Source organism: Bombina bombina, chromosome 2, assembly GCF_027579735.1.
Source record: "Bombina bombina isolate aBomBom1 chromosome 2, aBomBom1.pri, whole genome shotgun sequence".
Taxonomy (NCBI): domain Eukaryota; kingdom Metazoa; phylum Chordata; class Amphibia; order Anura; family Bombinatoridae; genus Bombina; species Bombina bombina.
In genome coordinates, this window is record NC_069500.1 from 685,961,702 (window position 1) to 685,984,023 (window position 22,322).

General features: G+C 38.6%; 1 protein-coding gene across 2 annotated transcripts in view; it reads right to left on the reverse strand.

Annotated features, from left to right (window-relative positions):
- LOC128649413 (thioredoxin-like) overlaps window positions 1-22,322 on the reverse strand; it is a 220,555-nt gene that overhangs the window by 173,377 nt on the left and 24,856 nt on the right. The window contains exon 1 of one of the 2 annotated variants that reach the window (XM_053702666.1): window positions 20,753-20,935. The exons of the other annotated variant lie outside the window; for it this stretch is intronic. Within the exon in view, the coding sequence (XP_053558641.1) occupies window positions 20,753-20,794 (42 nt within the window). The 5' untranslated portion in view covers window positions 20,795-20,935. Of the gene's footprint in view, window positions 1-20,752; window positions 20,936-22,322 lie in introns of those variants that run through there. 2 annotated transcript variants of the gene reach the window in all.

Consider the following 22,322-nt stretch of genomic DNA (forward strand, 5'->3'; position numbering starts at 1 on the left):
GCCATACTATAGATTACAATACTGCAAGGTTTAGAGTTACACTTATCTGGAAGGTTACTTTGTTTAAGTACATAAATTAAAAATGTGTACTAATACAAAAAGGGCATTCTTCTCTACAGACAAAGCTATATGACTTCTTATAACTAATATTGTCAATAAAAATAACACAATTACAAGAGAATACAAAACAAGCAATATAAGTAAACAAATTAAAACAATACTCCCCTAATTTAGCTGTGGATGACTCTGTAACACTGTAACAGGTACACAACTCCAACAGTCAAGGCACAGTCAAGAGAAGGATAGTCTTTATGTTCTGAAGACACACATAATAGGAAACAGTCATAGATTACCCAGAGTCCAGTTCTGGGGCTGGTACCAGCTTGCAATGCAAAGAATGGATCAAAAAGATAGTTCAGCAATGTTTACTGCAGTATGGTGGTTAAACTATCTTCGAAAAAGGTATTTTTTCTTCTTTTTTTTTCTTCACCTAGGCACCAGGCATTTCTTTATTTACATTTTTACTTGCATTGAATCTTCAATCTTTTGGAGAGTGCACTATGGAATTTTATCTTTACAGATTTACCTTAATATGGAAAACTCAGAAATAATTTAGTTTGTGTTTTTTTTTTATGTATACAGCTCCATGATCACATCTTGCAAATACAAATAATTTGTTAATAACTTGTCTGACCATTTTAGGTTCATTTTCTTACTTAAGAAAAACTCACTTAAATCCCATAAATAAATCACTTAAATAAAGATACACATCAAGATACTCCCCCTTTTTCCTCCCACATTAAACACACTGTATGGCACACAAACACAATATGACAGCAAGCTAAAAGACAATTCATGTACTCCTAAAAGAGATAGTATCCTTCAAATCAGGCAAAATCATATATACCTCAATATCTATTCCATTCATACAGCACGCTTCCTAAAAAATAAAAACATTCTCTTAGAAAACGCTTTAAAACCAACTGCCATCTACGCAAAACAAAACATGAACAGCTGGCACAAACTTTTAACAAATCAACCTGAAAACAAACACATATACTTACACTCACTGAAACACAGCACTTAGAAATACTACATTCTAACAAAACACTACAAATAATTAAAATCCTATAAAAACCTTTCATGCCCTGGTTTTGACAATTCTACTGTGACCATGCTAATAATGCAATCACTTTAGAAAACTTATAAACTCTAGTTTGTTACAAATAGAATCTCTAACCATGAATTGACAAATAGAACACACAATACTATATTCTGGTAAAGGAGAGATAATAAGGGCACTGTCACTGCTCTATGGCTCCTGTTCGCATGCAAAACCCGCTGTTAAAGAACCATGTTTGGCACAAATAATTTGTGAAAAGCTTCAGAACCCAGTCTATTGGCGCAGTAACCAGCCACATAGCTGTTACATGCTATGCTATGCTTTAATATAATCATGATTTTTATAAATACACAATTATTTTAGTTTGTTTATTTTTTCTATACAATTTGATATTGAACATTGTTTGCAGTTCTCTGACTAAATATAACAATTGTATACAACAAAATTAAATTTCTGAAAATAATAATAATTTACACTAATAGATTAAAACGTCAATTTACCCAAACATTTTCTCCCCTTTAAATTGTTCCCAATGATCCATTTTACCTGATGGAGTGTATTTAATTGTTTACAAGTAGCTCCTTTACTCCTATTTTGGCATTTGAAATAGATGATTTAGCCTGTGGTATAGCCACCTACAATAAAAGTTTTATACTGCAGACTCAGCAATTGAATAGCCTAAGTAAACACAGTCAGAAGAAGAAATTACACTCTCAGTGGGGTACAGAATAGTTAAGTAATACAATAATTTCCCATTGTTCTGTCTAAGTATTGAGCTTTGGTTTTCCAGACAAATATAAGATAAGGAACCTAATGAGATATGCTATTAGCTGAAATTCAAACCATTGTTATAGGCTATGGTTTAAAAGCACAAAACCAGCTAATTCATATATACAAATAAACCTAAAAATGCAATTTCTCCTACATTTGATACTATACAGCTGGTATAACAAATCATTAAAAATACATTAATATAAAAACAATTTTACAGTGTACTGTCTCTTGGGGCTGACCATTTATCATATGTAGTGATGTTGCGAATAGTTCGCCGGCGAATAGTTCCTGGTGAACATAGCATGTTCGCGTTCGCCACGGCGGGCGAACATAGCATGTTCGATCCGCCCCCTATTCGTCATCATTGAGTAATACTTTGACCCTCTACCTCACAGTCAGAAGACACATTCCAGCCAATCAGCAGCAGACACTCCCTCCCAGACCCTCCTACCTCCTGGACAGCATCCATTTTAGATTCATTTGGAAGCTGCATTCTTAGTGAGAGGAGGGACAGTGTAGCTGCTGCTGATTTAATAGGGAAATTGATAGCTAGGCTAGTGTATTTAGTGTCCACTACAGTCCTGAAGGACTCATCTGATCTCTGCTGTAAGGACAGCACCCCAAAAAGCCCTTTTTAGGGCTAGAACATCAGTCTGTTTTTTTTTTCCTGTGTAATCTAATTGCAGTTGCCTGCCTGCCAAGCCACTTGCCCAGTGCCACCACTCATATCTGGTGTAACAGTAGTGTAAATTTAAAAAAAAACTGTTTTGACTGTGAAACATCAGTCTGCTAGTGTAATCTAATTGCAGTTGCCTGCCTGCCAGCGTGTGTGCCAGGCTCACAGCGTATACTGTGCCCACTTGCCCAGTGCCACCACTCATATCTGGTGTAACAGTAGTGTAAATTTAAAAAAAAAAAAACTTTTTTGACTGTGAAACATCAGTCTGCTTGTGTAATCTAATTGCAGTTGCCTGCCTGCCAGCGTGTGTGCCAGACCCACTTGCCCAGTGCCACCACTCATATCTGGTGTAACAGTAGTGTAAATTTAAAAAAAAAAACTTTTTTGACTGTGAAACATCAGTCTGCTTGTGTGATCTAATTGCAGTTGCCTGCCTGCCAGCGTGTGTGCAAGGCCTACTTGCCCAGTGCCACCACTCATATCTGGGGCCTGATCCAATATGCAGCGTCGCCCACAAAAGCCGGCGACGTGAAAATTTGCGCTGGTTTGGTATCCTATATACGGCATAACCTAGAAGTTACGCCAGTATATTTCTGCCTTCGCCCGTAGTTTTTTGGGCCATAGGCAGGTATACCAAACCAGCGCAGTTTGGTATAAAATATACAGCGTAAGGACTTACGTGGCAAAAATGGAGAAATCTTACTCCATTTTCACCTCGCCACAAAATGCAGCCATAGCAAGCCTTACGCTGTCTTTTGGAGCCCCGTAACTCCCTAAACTAGCTGCTAAATAAACCTAACACCTAACACATGCGCAATGTCTATCTACCTGTAAACCGCGATCCCCGCTGCAATCCCTAATAAAGTATTTAACCCCTAAACCGCCGCTCCCGGACCCCTCCGTCACCTACATTAAAAGTATAACCCCCTAATGTGATCCTCCTACACCGTCGCAAGCTACATTACATACCCCCTAATGTGAGTCCCTTACACCGCCGCCATCTATCTTACCTACCCCCTAAAGTGAGCCCCCTACCCCGCCGCCATCTACCTTACCTACCCCCTAAAGTGAGCCCCCTACCCCTCCGCCATCTACCTTACCTACCCCCTAAAGTGAGCCCCTACCCTGCCACCATCTATCTTACCTACCCCCTAAAGTGAGCCCCTAGCCCGCCGCCATCTATCGTACCTACCCCCTAAAGTGAGCCCCTACCCCGCCGCCATCTATCTTACCTACCCCCTAAAGTGAGCCCCTACCCCACCACCATCTATCTTACCTACCCCCTAAAGTGAGCCCCCTACCCCACCACCATCTATCGTACCTACCCCCTAAAGTGAGCCCCCTACCCCGCCGCCATCTATCTTACCTACCCCCTAAAGTGAGCCCCTACCCCACCACCATCTATCTTACCTACCCCCTAAAGTGAGCCCCTACCCCACCACCATCTATCGTACCTATCCCCTAAAGTGAGCCCCTTACCCCACCGCCATCTATCTTACCTACCCCCTAAAGTGAGCCCCCTACCCCGCCGCCATCTATCTTACCTACCCCCTAAAGTGAGCCCCTACCCCGCCACCATCTATCTTACCTACCCCCTCGCCATCTATCTTACCTACCCCCTAAAGTGAGCCCCTTACAGCGCGGCCATCTATTTTAAAAATATTAACCCCTAATTTAATCCCCCTACACCGCCGCCAGCTATATTAACTATATTAACGCTAATTATATTAGGGTTAATATAGTTAATATAGTTATATTAACTATATCAACCCAAATTATATTAGGGTTAATATAGTTAATATAGTTATTATATTATATATATATTAACTATATCAACCCTAATTATATTAGGGTTAATATAGTTAATATCGTTATTATATTATATATATTAAGTATAATAACCCTATCTAACTGTAACATCCCTAACTAAATTCTTATTAAAATAGATCTAATTAATATTAATATTATTAATTAAAACATTCCTATTTAAATCTAAATACTTACCTATAAAATAAACCCTAACGGCTAGATTTAGAGTTTTGTCGGTAAAGACCCGCGTAGCTAACGCCGCACCTTTAAAAAAACTCTGGTATTGAGAGTCCACAGAATGGCTGCGTTAGGCTCCAAAAAAGGAGCGTAGAGCATATTTAACGCAACTTCAACTCTCGATACCAGAGTTGCTTACGGACGCGGCCAGCCTCTAAAACGTGCTCGTGCACGATTCCCCCATAGGAAACAATGGGGCTGTTTGAGCTGAAAAAAAACCTAACACCTGCAAAAAAGCTGCGTTCAGCTCCTAACGCAGCCCCATTGTTTGCTATGGGGAAACACTTCCTACGTCTGCACCTAACACCCTAACATGTACCCCGAGTCTAAACACCCCTAACCTTACACTTATTAACCCCTATTCTGCCGCCCCCGCTATCGCTGACCCCTGCATATTATTTTTAACTCCTAATCTGCCGCTCCGTAAACCGCCGCTACTTACATTATCCCTATGTACCCCTAATCTGCTGCCCCTAACACCGCCGACCCCTATATTATATTTATTAACCCCTAATCTGCCCCCCACAATGTCGCCTCCACCTGCCTACACTTATTAACCCCTAATCTGCTGACCGGACCGCACCGCTATTATAATAAAGTTATTAACCCCTAATCCGCCTCACTAGCCCTATAATAAATAGTATTAACCCCTAATCTGCCCTCCCTAACATCGCCGACACCTAACTTCAAACATTAACCCCTAATCTGCCGACTGGAGCTCACCGCTATTCTAATAAATGTATTAACCCCTAAAGCTAGTCTAACCCTAACACTAACTAAAGTCTAACCCTAACACTAACACCCCCCTAACTTAAATATAATTTAAATCTAACGAAATAAATTAACTCTTATTAAATAAATTATTCCTATTTAAAGCTAAATACTTACCTGTAAAATAAATCCTAATATAGCTACAATATAAATTATAATTATATTATAGCTATTTTAGGATTAATATTTATTTTACAGGTAATTTTGTATTTATTTTAACCAGGTACAATAGCTATTAAATAGTTAAGAACTATTTAATAGCTAAAATAGTTAAAATAATTACAAAATTACCTGTAAAATAAATCCTAACCTAAGTTACAATTAAACCTAACACTACACTATCAATAAATTAATTAAATAAAATACCTACAATTACCTACAATTAAACCTAACACTACACTATCAATACATTAATTAAATACAATATCTACAAATAAATACAATTAAATAAACTAACTAAAGTACAAAAAATAAAAAAGAGGGGGGGCGTGGCCAAGCACCACCGGGAGAGGACGCAAATTTACTCAGCTCCAGTTGAGGATCTCATATACTTTAACTTTTTCTGAAAACTGGCCAACATATATGAGAATAAGTGGTTTAATCATTTACATAAATGCTTACTGCCCACGAAATTACCTGACTTTCTGGATTTTATTGAATATATAGCCTGAGCCAGGACAGTGAGGCCTACGCACGTAAGATCCTAGCCGCCCTCTCCCGGTGTGAAACCTCTAACTATTACCCCAATCCTACCTATTGACTATTTAATACCAATGGCTCATACAGAGGGAACCCAGGAGATGCTACAGTCTCTACTACAGGGTTTGATTCGACAGATGGATAACTGCTTTTCAGACATATCTAACTCATTGACGGCGGCAATGGCGGGAGTGACTAGCGATACTCCAGATCAGATAATGAGAAAGGACTTACTTCAACAGACCTTGCCTCAGTGTGACTTAGTCCAGCATCATCGGCTCCCGCGGCCTGACTACCCTAACGCTAATATGGAGGCTGCTGCTCAAATCCAGAACGCAGCTGCTATCACCAGGGGCTATGATGACCCGACAATAGAGGGAACTCCTGCTGCGCTGTCAGTGGAGATTCTGCAGCCCCCGACACCACAAGCTCCTCTCGCTAACATAGTCTACTATGAAGTGATGCCTGGGAGAGACCGCGATCTTACAAGCTCCAGCACCTGGATTGCCATAGGAGCCGGACAGCTACAGCGGAGAGCAGATACCGATGCGGCCTCTGTCTCGAGAAACCAACATGAACCTCATGTTCATGATTACCCAGACTCTCTCCCGATCTGGCCTGAAACCATTCAGCACAACACTTGCCCCTTGGATGATCTGGGACTCCTGCAGTTGGTGCTAACCGGAGCTTTCTGCTTTATAAATGATGGTTTTGCTCCCTTAATATCCGGTAAGCCTACTGCATCTCTGTCCTCAATATTACACTGCGCAGTCAACCTTATATGCCACAAAACTACAACTTACCTGAAAAGATCATTATATCAGTCCCTGCAACTCCTCAGAAATAGGCTAAAGCGCAGATCCGGAGTGGGTTAAATCCATACTGAAGGACATGTCACTCTACACGCACAAGGTTTGCGTGTTAGACTTCCTCTAAAGTAACTCATGGCGATCTGAGACTGTTGGCAGATATATAACTATATGTTTGATCCCTATAGGTTCCAAGATAGGGGTCTGTTAATAAAGCTTTGCTCTTTCCTTTAGATAATTCATTTACCCATCCATTGAAACGGTATATATGTCATGTTAATAGGCTGTTTATTAGTCGCACAGATACTCCTGCTGCTCATTGTATTTATTGTTGTAGTTTTATATGCGATATGTTCAAAAGTCTTTATTTTGTGCTTTAGTTTGTACGTTATGCCTGCAAGCTAGGTTTTATTGTCCCATTCTCTGGTTATAAGACAGGACAGTTCACAGATAAATATAGCTGCCAGTGTATCTGTTTTAACTCACTGTCAGTTATACAGGTGTCTCCCTGCCGATTTTAGGGCATAATACAGGCTTCTTCAATATAAAGTTAACCCTTAGTAATGTTTACTTTGCTGCCTCCACACCGTGGAGGACAGTCTATTCCATTTAGCATTCATTTTTATAGCCTGATGTCTCCAGTTACACTTTCTTCAGACTAGTGAATAATCTCATAGTTTAAAAGCCTCACAATTACATATAGGTGTACCGTAAAATTCCATATTTACAATAGCTTAGTCCAATCCCCTCATAGAGCTAAGAGATACTTTGGCCACGCAAGAGAATCCCTGTTTATATATCTAGATATTACTCCTTTGCTGGCTTTAAACTCCTCATAATATAGGCCTGTAGCCATATAAATGTGTTAGTATATGAAGGTAGAGATATGAACAAATATTCCCTCAGAATGTTCTATGGCCATCTTATTACTGGCTGGCCTGTCTTACTTGTGTATTATCTACTGTGATAGAGATGTGAGATGCTATGTTACCTATGATATAGGTAGCTCTAACGTTATGGGATGATTGCACTATTATTCTCATCAGAGTATGCTTCACGAGTCTGGTTTGTATATGTACTGCTAAATATAGCACTTACTTGACCTGGTTAGGATTATCTGACCCTTAGATACTATGTGCCTATAAATCTATATTTAGGTGTTCCTTAGCATCCTGGTCCATATTCAACCTAGTACTATGCATTACTGAATCACTTCTTATCCTAATATTAGCTCCTACCAAGAATTGTATAGGTCATATTCATATTCACACGTAGCACAGGTCCGCAGCTCCTTATTGTTTTAGAGGTAACTTTCTTATGTTTAAACATGCTTTATTCTTTGTATAGTGTTTTATAGACTCAATTCTATTTTAGGACCTACAGTTATCTGTTTATGTTGGCCAATTGATATACAATTCTTATGCTATACAATGTCTGTTTAGGTTAAATGGATTGTCTGCTACACGACACCACATAAGTTTTGACATATGCCAATAACTGGATATTTATACCCAAGACAACAGCTAATAGCCCAGACAATAAAGCATCTGCTCCATCTCACATAGACACATAAATCTTGCAACCTAAAACTACCCTCCTGCAACCCATCTACTCCTTAGCATATATGTAACTACAGAAGACCTTGGTAACTTCCCTACTTAGTCCCATATATATTGTAAGGCACGTTGACAATACTTAAACCCCATTAACATAGGATCTCTGCGATTGGGCACTTCTAAGCCCACTCTGGGCACCCTATATTACTTACATTTATACATGGCTTCGTCCCCCCACCTCCTTTCCCTATGCGCATAGCGGTGCTTACCCGCTGAATATCCCCCTTCCCCCTACATAGCTCGGCCCAAGAGTGGCTGATACTCATGATAAATCTCCACAGGCTAATATTTTGGTCTTAGGTAAAATACTACTAGAATGTGGAGCTCATACGCTGATAATATAAAATGAAGTTCTATTTTATCTCGCCAAAGATACTGTCTATCTTCATTTCCAGATTTGAAATACATATGCATATTACTTACTTAATAATACCTCTGTATAGACAATGTCTTATTTTCTTTGTTCTAACTTTGGCCTTAGGGCGAGTCCTTGTTGTGATGATATATGCTTTAACTTCAATAAAAAAATATTTTCAAAAAAAAAAAAAAAAAAAAAAAAGAACTAAGTTACAAAAAATAAAAAAATATTTACAAACAAAAGAAAAATATTACAACAATTTTAAACTAATTACACCTACTCTAAGCCCCCTAATAAAATAACAAAGCCCCCCAAAATAAAAAATGCCCTACCCTATTCTAAATTACTAAAGTTCAAAGCTCTTTTACCTTACCAGCCCTGAACAGGGCCCTTTGTGGGGCATGCCCCAAAGAATTCAGCTCTTTTGCCTGTAAAAAAAACATACAATACCCCCCCCAACATTACAACCCACCACCCACATACCCCTAATCTAACCCAAACCCCCCTTAAATAAACCTAACACTAAGCCCCTGAAGATCATCGTACCTTGTCTTCACCATGCCAGGTATGACCGTCCGTTCCAGGCACCGATATCTTCATCTAAGCCCAAGCGGGGGCTAGACATCCATCATCCAACGGCTGAAGTCCAGAAGAGGCTCCAAAGTCTTCATCCTATCCGGGAAGAAGAGTAGATCCGGACCGTCAACCATCTTCTTCCAAGCGGCATCTTCTATCTTCATCCGATGAGGACCAGCTCCATCTTGAAGACATCCACCGCGGACCCATCTTCTTCCGACGACGACTTCCCGACGAATGACGGTTCCTTTAAGGGACGTCATCCAAGATGGCGTCCCTCGAATTCCGATTGGCTGATAGGATTCTATCAGCCAATCAGAATTAAGGTAGGAAAATTCTGAATGGCTGATGGAATCAGCCAATCAGAATCGAGTTCAATCCGATTGGCTGATTCAATCAGCCAATCAGATTGAGCTCGCATTCTATTGGCTGTTCCGATCAGCCAATAGAATGCAAGCTCAATCTGATTGGCTGATTCCATCAGCCAATCAGAATTTTCCTACCTTAATTCCGATTGGCTGATAGAATCCTATCAGCCAATCGGAATTCGAGGGACGCCATCTTGGATGACGTCCCTTAAAGGAACCGTCATTCGTTGGGAAGTCGTCGTCGGAAGAAGATGGGTCCGCGGTGGATGTCTTCAAGATGGAGCCGGTCCTCATCGGATGAAGATAGAAGATGCCGCTTGGAAGAAGATGGTTGCCGGTCCGGATCTACTCTTCTTCCCGGATAGGATGAAGACTTTGGAGCCTCTTCTGGACTTCTTCAGCCGTCGGATGATGGATGTCTAGCCCCTGCTTGGGCTTAGATGAAGATATCGGAGCCTGGAACGGATGGTCATACCTGGCATGGTGAAGACAAGGTAGGAAGATCTTCAGGGGCTTAGTGTTAGGTTTATTTAAGGGGGGTTTGGGTTAGATTAGGGGTATGTGGGTGGTGGGTTGTAATGTTGGGGGGGGTATTGTATGTGTTTTTTTACAGGCAAAAGAGCTGAATTCTTTGGGGCATGCCCCGCAAAGGGCCCTGTTCAGGGCTGGTAAGGTAAAAGAGCTTTGAACTTTAGTAATTTAGAATAGGGTAGGGCATTTTTTATTTTGGGGGGCTTTGTTATTTTATTAGGGGGCTTAGAGTAGGTATAATAAGTTTAAAATTGTTGTAATATTTTTCTTATGTTTGTAAATATTTTTTTATTTTTTGTAACTTAGTTCTTTTTTATTTTTTGTACTTTAGTTAGTTTATTTAATTGTATTTATTTGTAGATATTGTATTTAATTAATGTATTGATAGTGTAGTGTTAGGTTTAATTGTAGGTAATTGTAGGTATTTTATTTAATTAATTTATTGATAGTGTAGTGTTAGGTTTAATTGTAACTTAGGTTAGGATTTATTTTACAGGTAATTTTGTAATTATTTTAACTATTTTAACTATTAAATAGTTCTTAACTATTTAATAGCTATTGTACCTGGTTAAAATAATTACAAAGTTACCTGTAAAATAAATATTAATCCTAAAATAGCTATAATATAATTATAATTTATATTGTAGCTATATTAGGATTTATTTTACAGGTAAGTATTTAGCTTTAAATAGGAATAATTTATTTAATAGGAGTTAATTTATTTCGTTAGATTTAAATTATATTTAATTTAGGGGGGTGTTAGTGTTAGGGTTAGACTTAGCTTTAGGGGTTAATCCATTTATTAGAATAGCAGCGAGATTCGGTCGGCAGATTAGGGGTTAATAATTTAAGTTAGGTGTCGGCGATGTTAGGGAGGGCAGATTAGGGGTTAATACTATTTATTATAGGGTTATTGAGGCGGGAGTGAGGCGGATTAGGGGTTAACAACTTTATTATAGTAGCGGTGAGATCCGCTCGGCAGATTAGGGGTTAATAAGTGTAGGTAGCTGGCGGCGACGTTGTGGGGGGCAGATTAGGGGTTAATAAATATAATATAGGGGTCGGCGGTGTTAGGGGCAGCAGATTAGGGGTACATAAGGATAACGTAGGTGGCGGTCGGCAGATTAGGGGTTAAAAAAATTTAATCGAGTGGCGGCGATGTGGGGGGACCTCGGTTTAGGGGTACATAGGTAGTTTATGGGTGTTAGTGTACTTTAGAGCACAGTAGTTAAGAGATTTATGAACCGGCGTTAGCCCAGAAAGCTCTTAACTACTGACTTTTTTCTGCGGCTGGAGTTTTGTCGTTAGAATTCTAACGCTCACTTCAGCCACGACTCTAAATACCGGAGGTAGAAAGATCCCATTGAAAAGATAGGATACGCAATTGACGTAATGGGATATGCGGTATGGAAAAGTCGCGGCTGAAAAATGAGCGTTAGACCCTTTTTTGACTGACTCCAAATACCGGCGGTAGCCTAAAACCAGCGTTAGGAGCCTCTAACGCTGGTTTTCACGGCTACCGCCAAACTCCAAATCTAGGCCTAAGATAGCTACAATGTAATTAATAATTACATCATAGCTATTTTAGGGTTTATATTTATTTTACAGGTAACTTGGTATTTATTTTAACTAGGTACAATAGCTATTAAAGTTAATAACTATTTAATAGCTACCTAGTTAAAATAATTACCAATTTACCTGTAAAAAAAATCCTAACCTAAGTTACAAATACACCTACACTATCAATAAATTAAATAAACTACAAATATCTAAACTAAAATACAATTAAATAAACTAAACTAAATTACAAAAAAAAAACACTAAATTACAAAAAATAAAAAAAATATTACAAGATTTTTAAGCTAATTACACCTATTCTAAGCCCCCTAATAAAATAATAAAGCCCCCCAAAATAAAAAAAATTCCCTGCCCTATTCTAAATTAAAAAAGTTCACAGTTCTTTTACCTTACCAGCCCTTAAAAGGGCCTTTTGCGGGGCATGCCCCAAAGAAAACAGCTCTTTTGCCTGTAAAAAAAAACACAGTACCACCCCCCAACATTACAACCCACCACCCACATACCCCTATTCTAAACCCACCCAAACCCCCCTTAAAAAACCTAACACTACCCCCCTGAATATCTCCCTACCTTGTCTTCACCCAGCCGGGCAGAACTCTTCATCCGATCCGGGCGATGTCCAATCAAGCGGCAGAGAAGTCTTCTTCCATCCGGGCGATGTCTTCAATCAAGCTGCAGTGAAGTCTTCTTCCATCCGGCGATGTCTTCAATCAAGCGGCAGTGAAGTCTTCTTCCATCCTGCGATGTCTTCAAGCAAAGCGGCATCTTCAATCTTCTTTCTTCGCTCCTCCGCTGCGGAGCATCCATCCGGTACGAAGACTAAACGAGGAATGAGGTACCTTTAAATGACGTCATCCAAGATGGCGTCTGTCGAATTCCGATTGGCTGATAGGATTCTATCAGCCAATCGGAATTAAGGTAGAAAAATCTGATTGGCTGATTGAATCAGCCAATCAGATTCAAGTTCAATTCGATTGGCTGAACCAATCCTATCCTAGCCAATCGGAGTTCGACGGACGCCATCTTGGATGGCGTCATTTAAAGGTACCTCATTCCTCGTTTAGTCTTCATGCCGGATGGATGCTCCACGGCGGAGGAGCGAAGAAAGAAGATTGAAGATGCCGCTTTGCTTGAAGACATCGCCGGATGGAAGAAGACATCGCCGGATGGAAGAAGACTTCACTGCAGCTTGATTGAAGACATCACCTGTATGGAAGAAGACTTCACTGTCGCTTGATTGGACATCGCCCGGATCGGATGAAGAGTTCTACCCGGCTGGGTGAAGACAAGGTAGGGAGATATTCAGGGGGGTAGTGTTAGGTTTTTTTAAGGGGGGTTTGGGTGGGTTTAGAATAGGGGTATGTGGGTGGTGGGTTGTAATGTTGGGGGGTGGTATTGTGTTATTTTTTACAGGCAAAAGAGCTGTTTTCTTTGGGGCATGCCCCGCAAAAGGCCCTTTTAAGGGCTGGTAAGGTAAAAGAGCTGTGAACTTTTTTAATTTAGAATAGGGCAGGGAAATTTTTTTATTTGGGGGGGCTTTATTATTTTATTAGGGGGCTTAGAATAGGTGTAATTAGCTTAAAAATCTTGTAATATTTTTTTTATTTTTTGTAATTTAGTGTTTGATTTTTTTTTTGTAATTTAGTGTAGTTTATTTAATTGTATTTTAGTTTAGATATTTGTAGTTAATTTAATTTATTGATAGTGTAGGTGTATTTGTAACTTAGGTTAGGATTTATTTTACAGGTAAATTGGTAATTATTTTAACTAGGTAGCTATTAAATAGTTATTAACTATTTAATAGCTATTTTACCTAGTTAAAATAAATACCAAGTTACCTGTAAAATAAATATAAACCCTAAAATAGCTACAATGTAATTATTAATTACATTGTAGCTATCTTAGGGTTTATTTTATAGTTAAGTATTTAGATTTAAATAGGAATATTTTAATTAATAATATTAATATTAATTAGATCTATTTTAATAAGAATTTAGTTAGGGATGTTAGAGTTAGATAGGGTTATTATACTTAATATATATATATATATATATAATATAATAACGATATTAACTATATTAACCCTAATATAATTAGGGTTGATATAGTTAATATATATAATATAATAACTATATTAACTATATTAACCCTAATATAATTAGGGTTGATATAGTTAATATATATAATATAATAACTATATTAACTATATTAACCCTAATATAATTAGGGTTAATATAGTTAATATAGCTGGCGGCAGTGTAGGGGGATTAAATTAGGGGTTAATATTTTTAAAATAGATGGCGGCGGTGTAAGGGGCTCACTTTAGGAGGTAGGTAAGATAGATGGCGGCGCGGTAGGGGCTCACTTTAGGGGGTAGGTAAGATAGATGGCGGCGGGCTAGGGGCTCACTTTAGGGGGTAGGTAAGATAGATGGCGGCGGAGTAGGGGGCTCACTTTAGAGGGTAGGTAAGATAGATGGCGGCGGGGTAGGGGCTCACATTAGGGGGTTATAGATTTAATATAGCTGGCGGCGGGATCCGGGAGCGGTGGTTTAGGGGTTAATACATATTTTATTATTAGGATAGTGAGGGGGGATAGCAGATAGAGAGTTAGACATTACGGGCTATGTTAGGGAGGAGTGTTAGACAGTACGGGTGATTTTATAAATTTAGTCAGGTTTTGTAGGCGCCGGCAGTTTCTAAAGTGCCGTAAGTCACTGGCGACTCCAGAAATTTATGCTTGCGCAGATTTCTGGACATCGCTGGTTTGTCCGACTTACGGCACTTTAGCCTCTGATGGCGCCGTATATAGGATAGCTCGAGTTGCGAGCTGAAACTGCGGGCGGCGGGTGTTCCCTCGCTTGCGCCACAAACTACGATCTTTATTGGATCGCGCTCCATGTGTAACAATAGTGTAAATTTAAAAAAAAAACTTTTTTGACTGTGAAACATCAGTCTGCTAGTGTAATCTAATTGCAGTTGCCTGCCTGCCAGCATGTGTGCCAGGCTCACAGCGTATACTGTGCCCACTTGCCCAGTGCCACCACTCATATCTTGTTTAATAGTAGTGTAAGTGTACATTTAAAAAAAAAAAAACTTTTTGGACTGTGAAACATCAGTCTGCTTTTTTGTGTCAGGCTCACAGCATATACTGTGCCCACTTGCCCAGTGGCACCCAGTGGCAAAATGACAAGCAGAGGCAGGCCACTCCGCAGGTGCCGTCGTGGTTGTGGTGCTGTGATTCCCTTTGGCCCTAGAATAATGCCCAGTCTTCAGAGGCCATGTACCATGAACTCGAAAAGTTCTGAGGACATAGTTGACTTTTTAACACAGGACACCCAATCTTCTATAGCTTCCACTCCGAACCTTGACGCACCATCCTCCTCCAGCTTATGTTCGGGCAGCACCTCTCAAGTTACCACTCGCCCACCTGCTGCCACCACCAACACTAGCACCACAGCCGCTTCACTTGATCTGTCAGAGGAGTTATTTACACATCAGTTGGAAGAAATGAGTGATGCGCAACCATTATTGCCAGAGGATGTAGATAACAGGGATATGTCTCAGTCAGGCAGCATTACACACGTACGGTGTGATGATGATGTTGTACCCGCTGCAGGAGTTTGGCCTGTCACTGTGAAGTGGACGTAACCCTTACACTACCTGATCGATACAACATCATACCTGATGTTTTAAAGCACGTTATTCCAAACAATTTAGGAATGTTAGGTGATTTATGCCCTTTATGGATTAAAACCAGACTCTGAATCAACTATGTAATTTTCCATGGGAGTCTTGCCATGGATCCCCCTCCGGCACGCCACAGTCCAGGTGTTAGTCACCTTGAAACAACTTTCCCATCACTATTGTGGCCAGAAAGAGTACCTGTGGGTTTTAAAATTCGCCTGCCCATTGAAGTCTATGGGGGTTCGCCCAGTTTGCGAACTTTTGCGGGAGTTCTCGTTCGCAGTTCGCGAACCCAAATTTTTAGGTTTGCGACATCACTAATCATATGTATATTACATATATAACCTAGCCATGTTTAGTCTTATTTACCATTAAAATTCTACTTCTTTAGTGTATCATGACCTGTATATATTTAAATGAGAGCTCTCTCTCATATTAATTTCTAAAGTCACTAGGAAACTTACACTAATTCTTACACACAATTTAAAACACACAATTTAAAACAAACAACCAAACCATCACAGCATAAATAATATCACACAACAATATGTTACCAGTTATATTAAAATTATAAACAACTCTACTGAATTACTCTACTTTCAAAAGAAACATACCCAAATACTTTAGATAAATTTAATAACATACAGCTTATAGTCTTTCTTTTCTCTTTTCCACAAACTCCTTGCATAAATCTTGCACATATCCACATAACAACATACTAAAATCAACCTATTAATCACTTGCCAGAAAAACTCTCTTGTATTTACCAGAACTAAAATCACGCACATCATCACACTTACAAGTTCCTTAGTTAGTTCTCTTGCAAAAACAATATATTTTATATGCCTCAAACAGGTAGAAACACACTAAATCTCTCATCAGTCCTTACATGCATAAAACAAATATCACTTAAAATTAAAAAAGCTATTATTAGCACACAGAATTAAGAACATACATATGACTTTAAAATCAAGTTACAGCAACAACACTTCAAGCAAATCATTACATATTTACTAGCTACGAAACACTGATACACACACAGTTAACAGCTTTAGTTTGATTAATTACCAGTAAGAGAACACAGATAAAACAAGCACCACGATCAGCTTGCAACAATTGTAAGAAAGACACAGACTCATATCACTAGGAAAAGTCATAGTCACTAGGAAACTTACACTAATTCTTACACACAATTTAAAACACACAATTTAAAACAAACAACCAAACCATCACAGCATAAATAATATCACACAACAATATGTTACCAGTTATATTAAAATTATAAACAACTCTACTGAATTACTCTACTTGCAAAAGAAACATACCCAAATACTTTAGATAAATTTAATAACATACAGCTTATAGTCTTTCTTTTCTCTTTTCTCTTTTCCACAAACTCCTTGCATAAATCTTGCACATATCCACATAACAACATACTAAAATCAACCTATTAATCACTTGCCAGAAAAACTCTCTTGTATTTACCAGAACTAAAATCACGCACATCATCACACTTACAAGTTCCTTAGTTAGTTCTCTTGCAAAAACAATATATTTTATATGCCTCAAACAGGTAGAAACACACTAAATCTCTCATCAGTCCTTACATGCATAAAACAAATATCACTTAAAATTAAAAAAGCTATTATTAGCACACAGAATTAAGAACATACATATGACTTTAAAATCAAGTTACAGCAACAACACTTCAAGCAAATCATTACATATTTACTAGCTAAGAAACACTGATACACACACAGTTAACAGCTTTAGTTTGATTAATTACCAGTAAGAGAACACAGATAAAACAAGCACCACAATCAGCTTGCAACAATTGTAAGAAAGACACAGACTCATATCAACTTGCATACCGTAAATATTTCACTGAATTCACTTCCAACATTTATTCTTAAGCAATTTTAACATACATCAAACTTTTAGTGACACAGGAAACACATTTTATTAACATTCTATCTCTTAAGGAAAATATATTTTTCAAACATACCAGAGACATTAGAAACACAAAAAGATGAACTCTCCACCAAATTTAAAATGTATTTAAGATTGTCCGAAATTGCTAAGATTGGCCATATCCCAGCAATTTAGGACTTTAACACATTATTTTTAGACAGGATAATAAATCCTCAGATATTTAGTGGGGAGTAAACCTTTTACACGTAACACAAGACACAGTGAAACATCAGACAGACAAACACTTCTTACACATAAATTACAGAAAAGTTTCTCAGTTTCAGTAACCCCTTAACGACCGAGGACGTGCAGGGTACGTCCTCAAAAAAAGGCAGTTAACGCCTGAGGACGTACCCTGCACGTCCACGGTGTGGAAAGCAGCTGGAAGCGATCCTGCTCGCTTCCAGCTGCTTTCCAGTTATTGCAGTGATGCCTCGATATGGAGGCATCCTGCAATAACCTTTTTAAGCCATCCGGTGCAGAGAGAGCCACTCTGTGGCCCTCTCTGCACCGGAGATCGGTGGCTTACTGCGTTGGTGGGTGGGAGCCGGACCGGGACACGGGTGGCAGCCATCGATGGCCCTCGTGATGTGGAGGGGGCGGGATCGTGGGCGGGGATGCCAGGGGGCGCGCACTGACGTGCGCACGTGCACGGGAGGGTGGGGGCGGGCGCGTGCACGGGGAGGGAGCGGGTGGGAACCGCTACACACAGAAAAAAAAGTGTTGGAAAATGAAAAAAAAAAAGTAAAAATAAACAAATCAGATGTAAAAAATACAATCAGTTAGGTGGTGGGGTTGGTCTGTGGCGAGGGGGAAACTACACTACAGAAAAACTGGGCAAAAAATAAAAAAAAACATATTTTTTTGCAAACTGGGTACTGGCAGACAGATGGCCCCCAATAAGGCAGAGGGGAGGGTTAGAGAGCGGTTTTGGGGGGATCAGGGAGGTTGGGGGCTAAGGGGGGATCCTACACAGTAGCATATATAAATATGGTAAAAGATGGCCCCCAATAAGGCAGAGGGGAGGGTTAGAGAGCGGTTTTGGGGGGATCAGGGAGGTTGGGGGCTAAGGGGGGATCCTACACAGTAGCATATGTAAATATGGTAAAAAAAAAAATTTTTATTATTTTTAAATACCCTTTTATTTTAGAACTGGCAGACTTTCTGCCAGTACTTAAGATGGTGGGGACAATTGTGGGGTGGGGGAGGGAAGGGAGCTGTTTGGGAGGGATCAGGGGTGGGATGTGTCAGGTGGGAGGCTGATGTCTACACTAAAGCTAAAATTAACCCTGCAAGCTCCCTACAAACTCCCTAATTAACCCCTTCCCTGCTAGCTATAATACACGTGTGAGGCACAGCAGCATTTAGCGGCCTTCTAATTACCAGAAAGCAACGCCAAAGCCATATATGTCTGCTATTTCTGAACAAAGGGGATCCCAGAGAAGCATTTACAAACATTTGTGCCATAATTGCACAAGCTGTTTGTAAATGATTTCAGTGAGAAACCTAAAATTGTTAAAAATGTAAAGTTTTTTTTAATTTGATCGCATTTGGCGGTGAAATGGTGGCATGAAATATACCAAAATGGGCCTAGATCAATACTTGGGGTCGTCTACTACACTACACTAAAGCTAAAATTAACCCTACAAGCTCCCTAAAAGCTCCCTAATTAACCCCTTAACTGCTGGGCATAATACACGTGTGGTGCGCAGTGGCATTTAGCGGCCTTCTAATTACCAAAAAGCAACGCCAAACCCATATATGTCTGCTATTTCTGAACAAAGGGGATCCCAGAGAAAATTTACAACCATTTATGCCATAATTGCACAAGCTGTTTGTAAATAATTTCAGTGAGAAACCGAAAGTTTGTGAAAAAAATTGTGAAAAAGTGAACGATTTTTTGTATTTGATCGCATTTGGCGGTGAAATGGTGGTATGAAATATACCAAAATTGGCCTAGATCAATACTTTGGGATGTCTACTAAAAAAAAATATATACATGTCAAGGGATATTCAGGGATTCCTGACAGATATCAGTGTTCTAATGTAACTAGCGCTAATTTTGAAAAAAAAAAATGGTTTGGAAATAGCAAAGTGCTACTTGTATTTATGGCCCTATAACTTGCAAAAAAAGTAAAGAACATGTAAACATTGGGTATTTCTAAACTCAGGACAAAATGTAGAAACTATTTAGCATGGGTGTTTTTTGGTGGTTGTAGATATGTAACAGATTTTGGGGGTCAAAGTTAGAAAAAGTGTGTTTTTTTTCCATTTTTTCCTTATATTTTATAATTTTTTTTATAGTAAATTATAAGATATGATGAAAATAATGGTATCCTTAGAAAGTCCATTTAATGGCGAGAAAAACGGTATATAATGTGTGGGTACAGTAAATGAGCAAGAGGAAAATTACAGCTAAACACAAACACCGCAAAAATGTAAAAATAGCCTTGGTCCCAAACGGACAGAAAATGGAAAAGTGCTGTGGTCATTAAGGGGTTATGCAAAGACCATAAAACAAAAAGAAAGGGTTTTTATATACCAAGCTATTTTTCAAGATACATCCTGTCATGTCACATTTCAACATTATGTACAGGGAGTCAGGTACTTTTCTCCATGAATGCAACAAGCAACAACAGCACTTATCACTAAGCCCTGCATTTTACTTTGAACAGACCCCACATTCACAACACAATAAGATTAGCAATGAAATATAAGCAGCAATAATGGTAACCACAATTACTTAATATTCCTATGCACAACACAGCACAAATGAAAAAGCAGTGAAGCAAAAACAATTAAGCAATAAGCATCATCAAGTAACCACTCAGCTCCAATGATATTTAAACTAAACTATACTATATGCTTAAATAAGGGACTTTAACCCTTAAAATTAGATACTTTAACTCTTGTTATAGCAAAACTCTAACTTGCAAACAAAGGGATTTAAACCCTTTAAATAAGGTGAGACTTTAACTCATGCTATAATTTGCAGTGTGACACAAACCCATGCTTAACGGCAGGACTCAAACCTGCTTAGCAGAGTTTAACCCTTTGTATTTTCTCCTATAGAGGGACTGTACCCCTCTATATAGTATTAAAACCGGCCAGACTTTGGGTTCATATTCACAGAGGGAAAATTAGAATAAAAACACTTATCTACTTACTCCTGTGTGAATCCCATTTCTGACACCAGAATTGTTAGGCATTATCTTATGACCGGGGGTATCACTTGACACTTATCAGTATTCTACACCTTCACCTGGAACTAAATGGGTCATCTGGTGAGATATCGCAGGGAACAGAAATCAGACAGGCAGCAAGTAACGTCTAATCATTGTTCTGCTTATTATAAGGTATAACATACTTTTATAGAAAATGGTTACAGTATATGGGGTTAAACAAAGACGTATCATAGTCAGACCATTTTAGACAGTATAGCTTAGAACAAAGACCCATAGTAAAATATATGAGTAATAAGGAGGATACTGGTGGACAAGCATTTTTAGATAAGTGTTCTGGGCATACAGCCAAAGACATAGCAAGGCCACCGAAGAAATTCTTAAGATAAAATTGTTGCACATGAAAATCAGCATATTCTTCTCATAGCATAATAGACTACATTATAATTAACTAATCTTAAAATGGTGCTGAAACAAAATGGAGGAGTAGAGACAAAATGGTGTAAGTATGGCTATATATTCTTACAATAATGAAAATGATTACTACAGATTCCCTTTAAGATATGATGGAGTTATCATATTGATAATAATCCATAGTAGGTGTGACCATAAAAAAATACAAAAAAAATGAAATCTTAAAGGGATACTAACCCCAAATTTTTTCTTTCATGATTCAGATAGAGCATGCAATTTTAAGCAACTTTTTAATTTACTCCTATTATCAATTTTTCTTTGTTCTCATGTTATCTTGATTTGAAAAAGCAGTAATAAAAGGTTAGGAGCCAGACCATTTTTAGTTCAGCACCTCGGTAGCGCTTGCTGATTGGTTTGCTACATTTAGCCACAAATCAGCAAGTGCTACCCAGGTGCTGAACAAAAAATGGTCCGGCTCTAAAGCTTACAGTACTGCTTTTTCAAATAAAGATAACATGAGAACAAAGAAAAATTGATAATAGGAGTAAATTAGAAAGGTGCTTAAAATCTCTTGCTCTATCTGAATCATGAAATAAAAAATTGGGTTTAGTATCCCTTTAATCTACCAATCAAAATAATAGGCAACCTGAATTTTGCCTTTGAGCTCACCCAAGTCTACACCCTTCATATAAATAGGTAAAGAGGTGGAGCTTGAAAGTGCTAGGAGAATATTTACAGAAGACCTTGTTGATGACCTTTGTCCAGGGAAGTACATTTTTAAATTAATACTACTTTAAGTATTAAATGAATCTTAACTTTAATTGTGATAAAATTCTTACCAAGAAAATGTAGCATAGACAAACACCAAAAAATAGTGCATTAATTATGATAACTACTGGAAAAAAAAATCTTCATGAACTGAAAAGCATGTGTTGCAATTTGTGCAAACCACTTAGAGCTAATAAACCTTTGTTGATGTTATACACCTTGCCCTCAATCACAATCTGCTCCTGAAAACAAGGTTTCAGTTTAGGTGTATTTGGAAAGCATGTTTTTAAAATGATCACAATCGTAAATGGATCTGACCACTAAAAGCCCACAACCACAAATGAGTTTTCACTAGAAAAGTTCCTGAAAATGC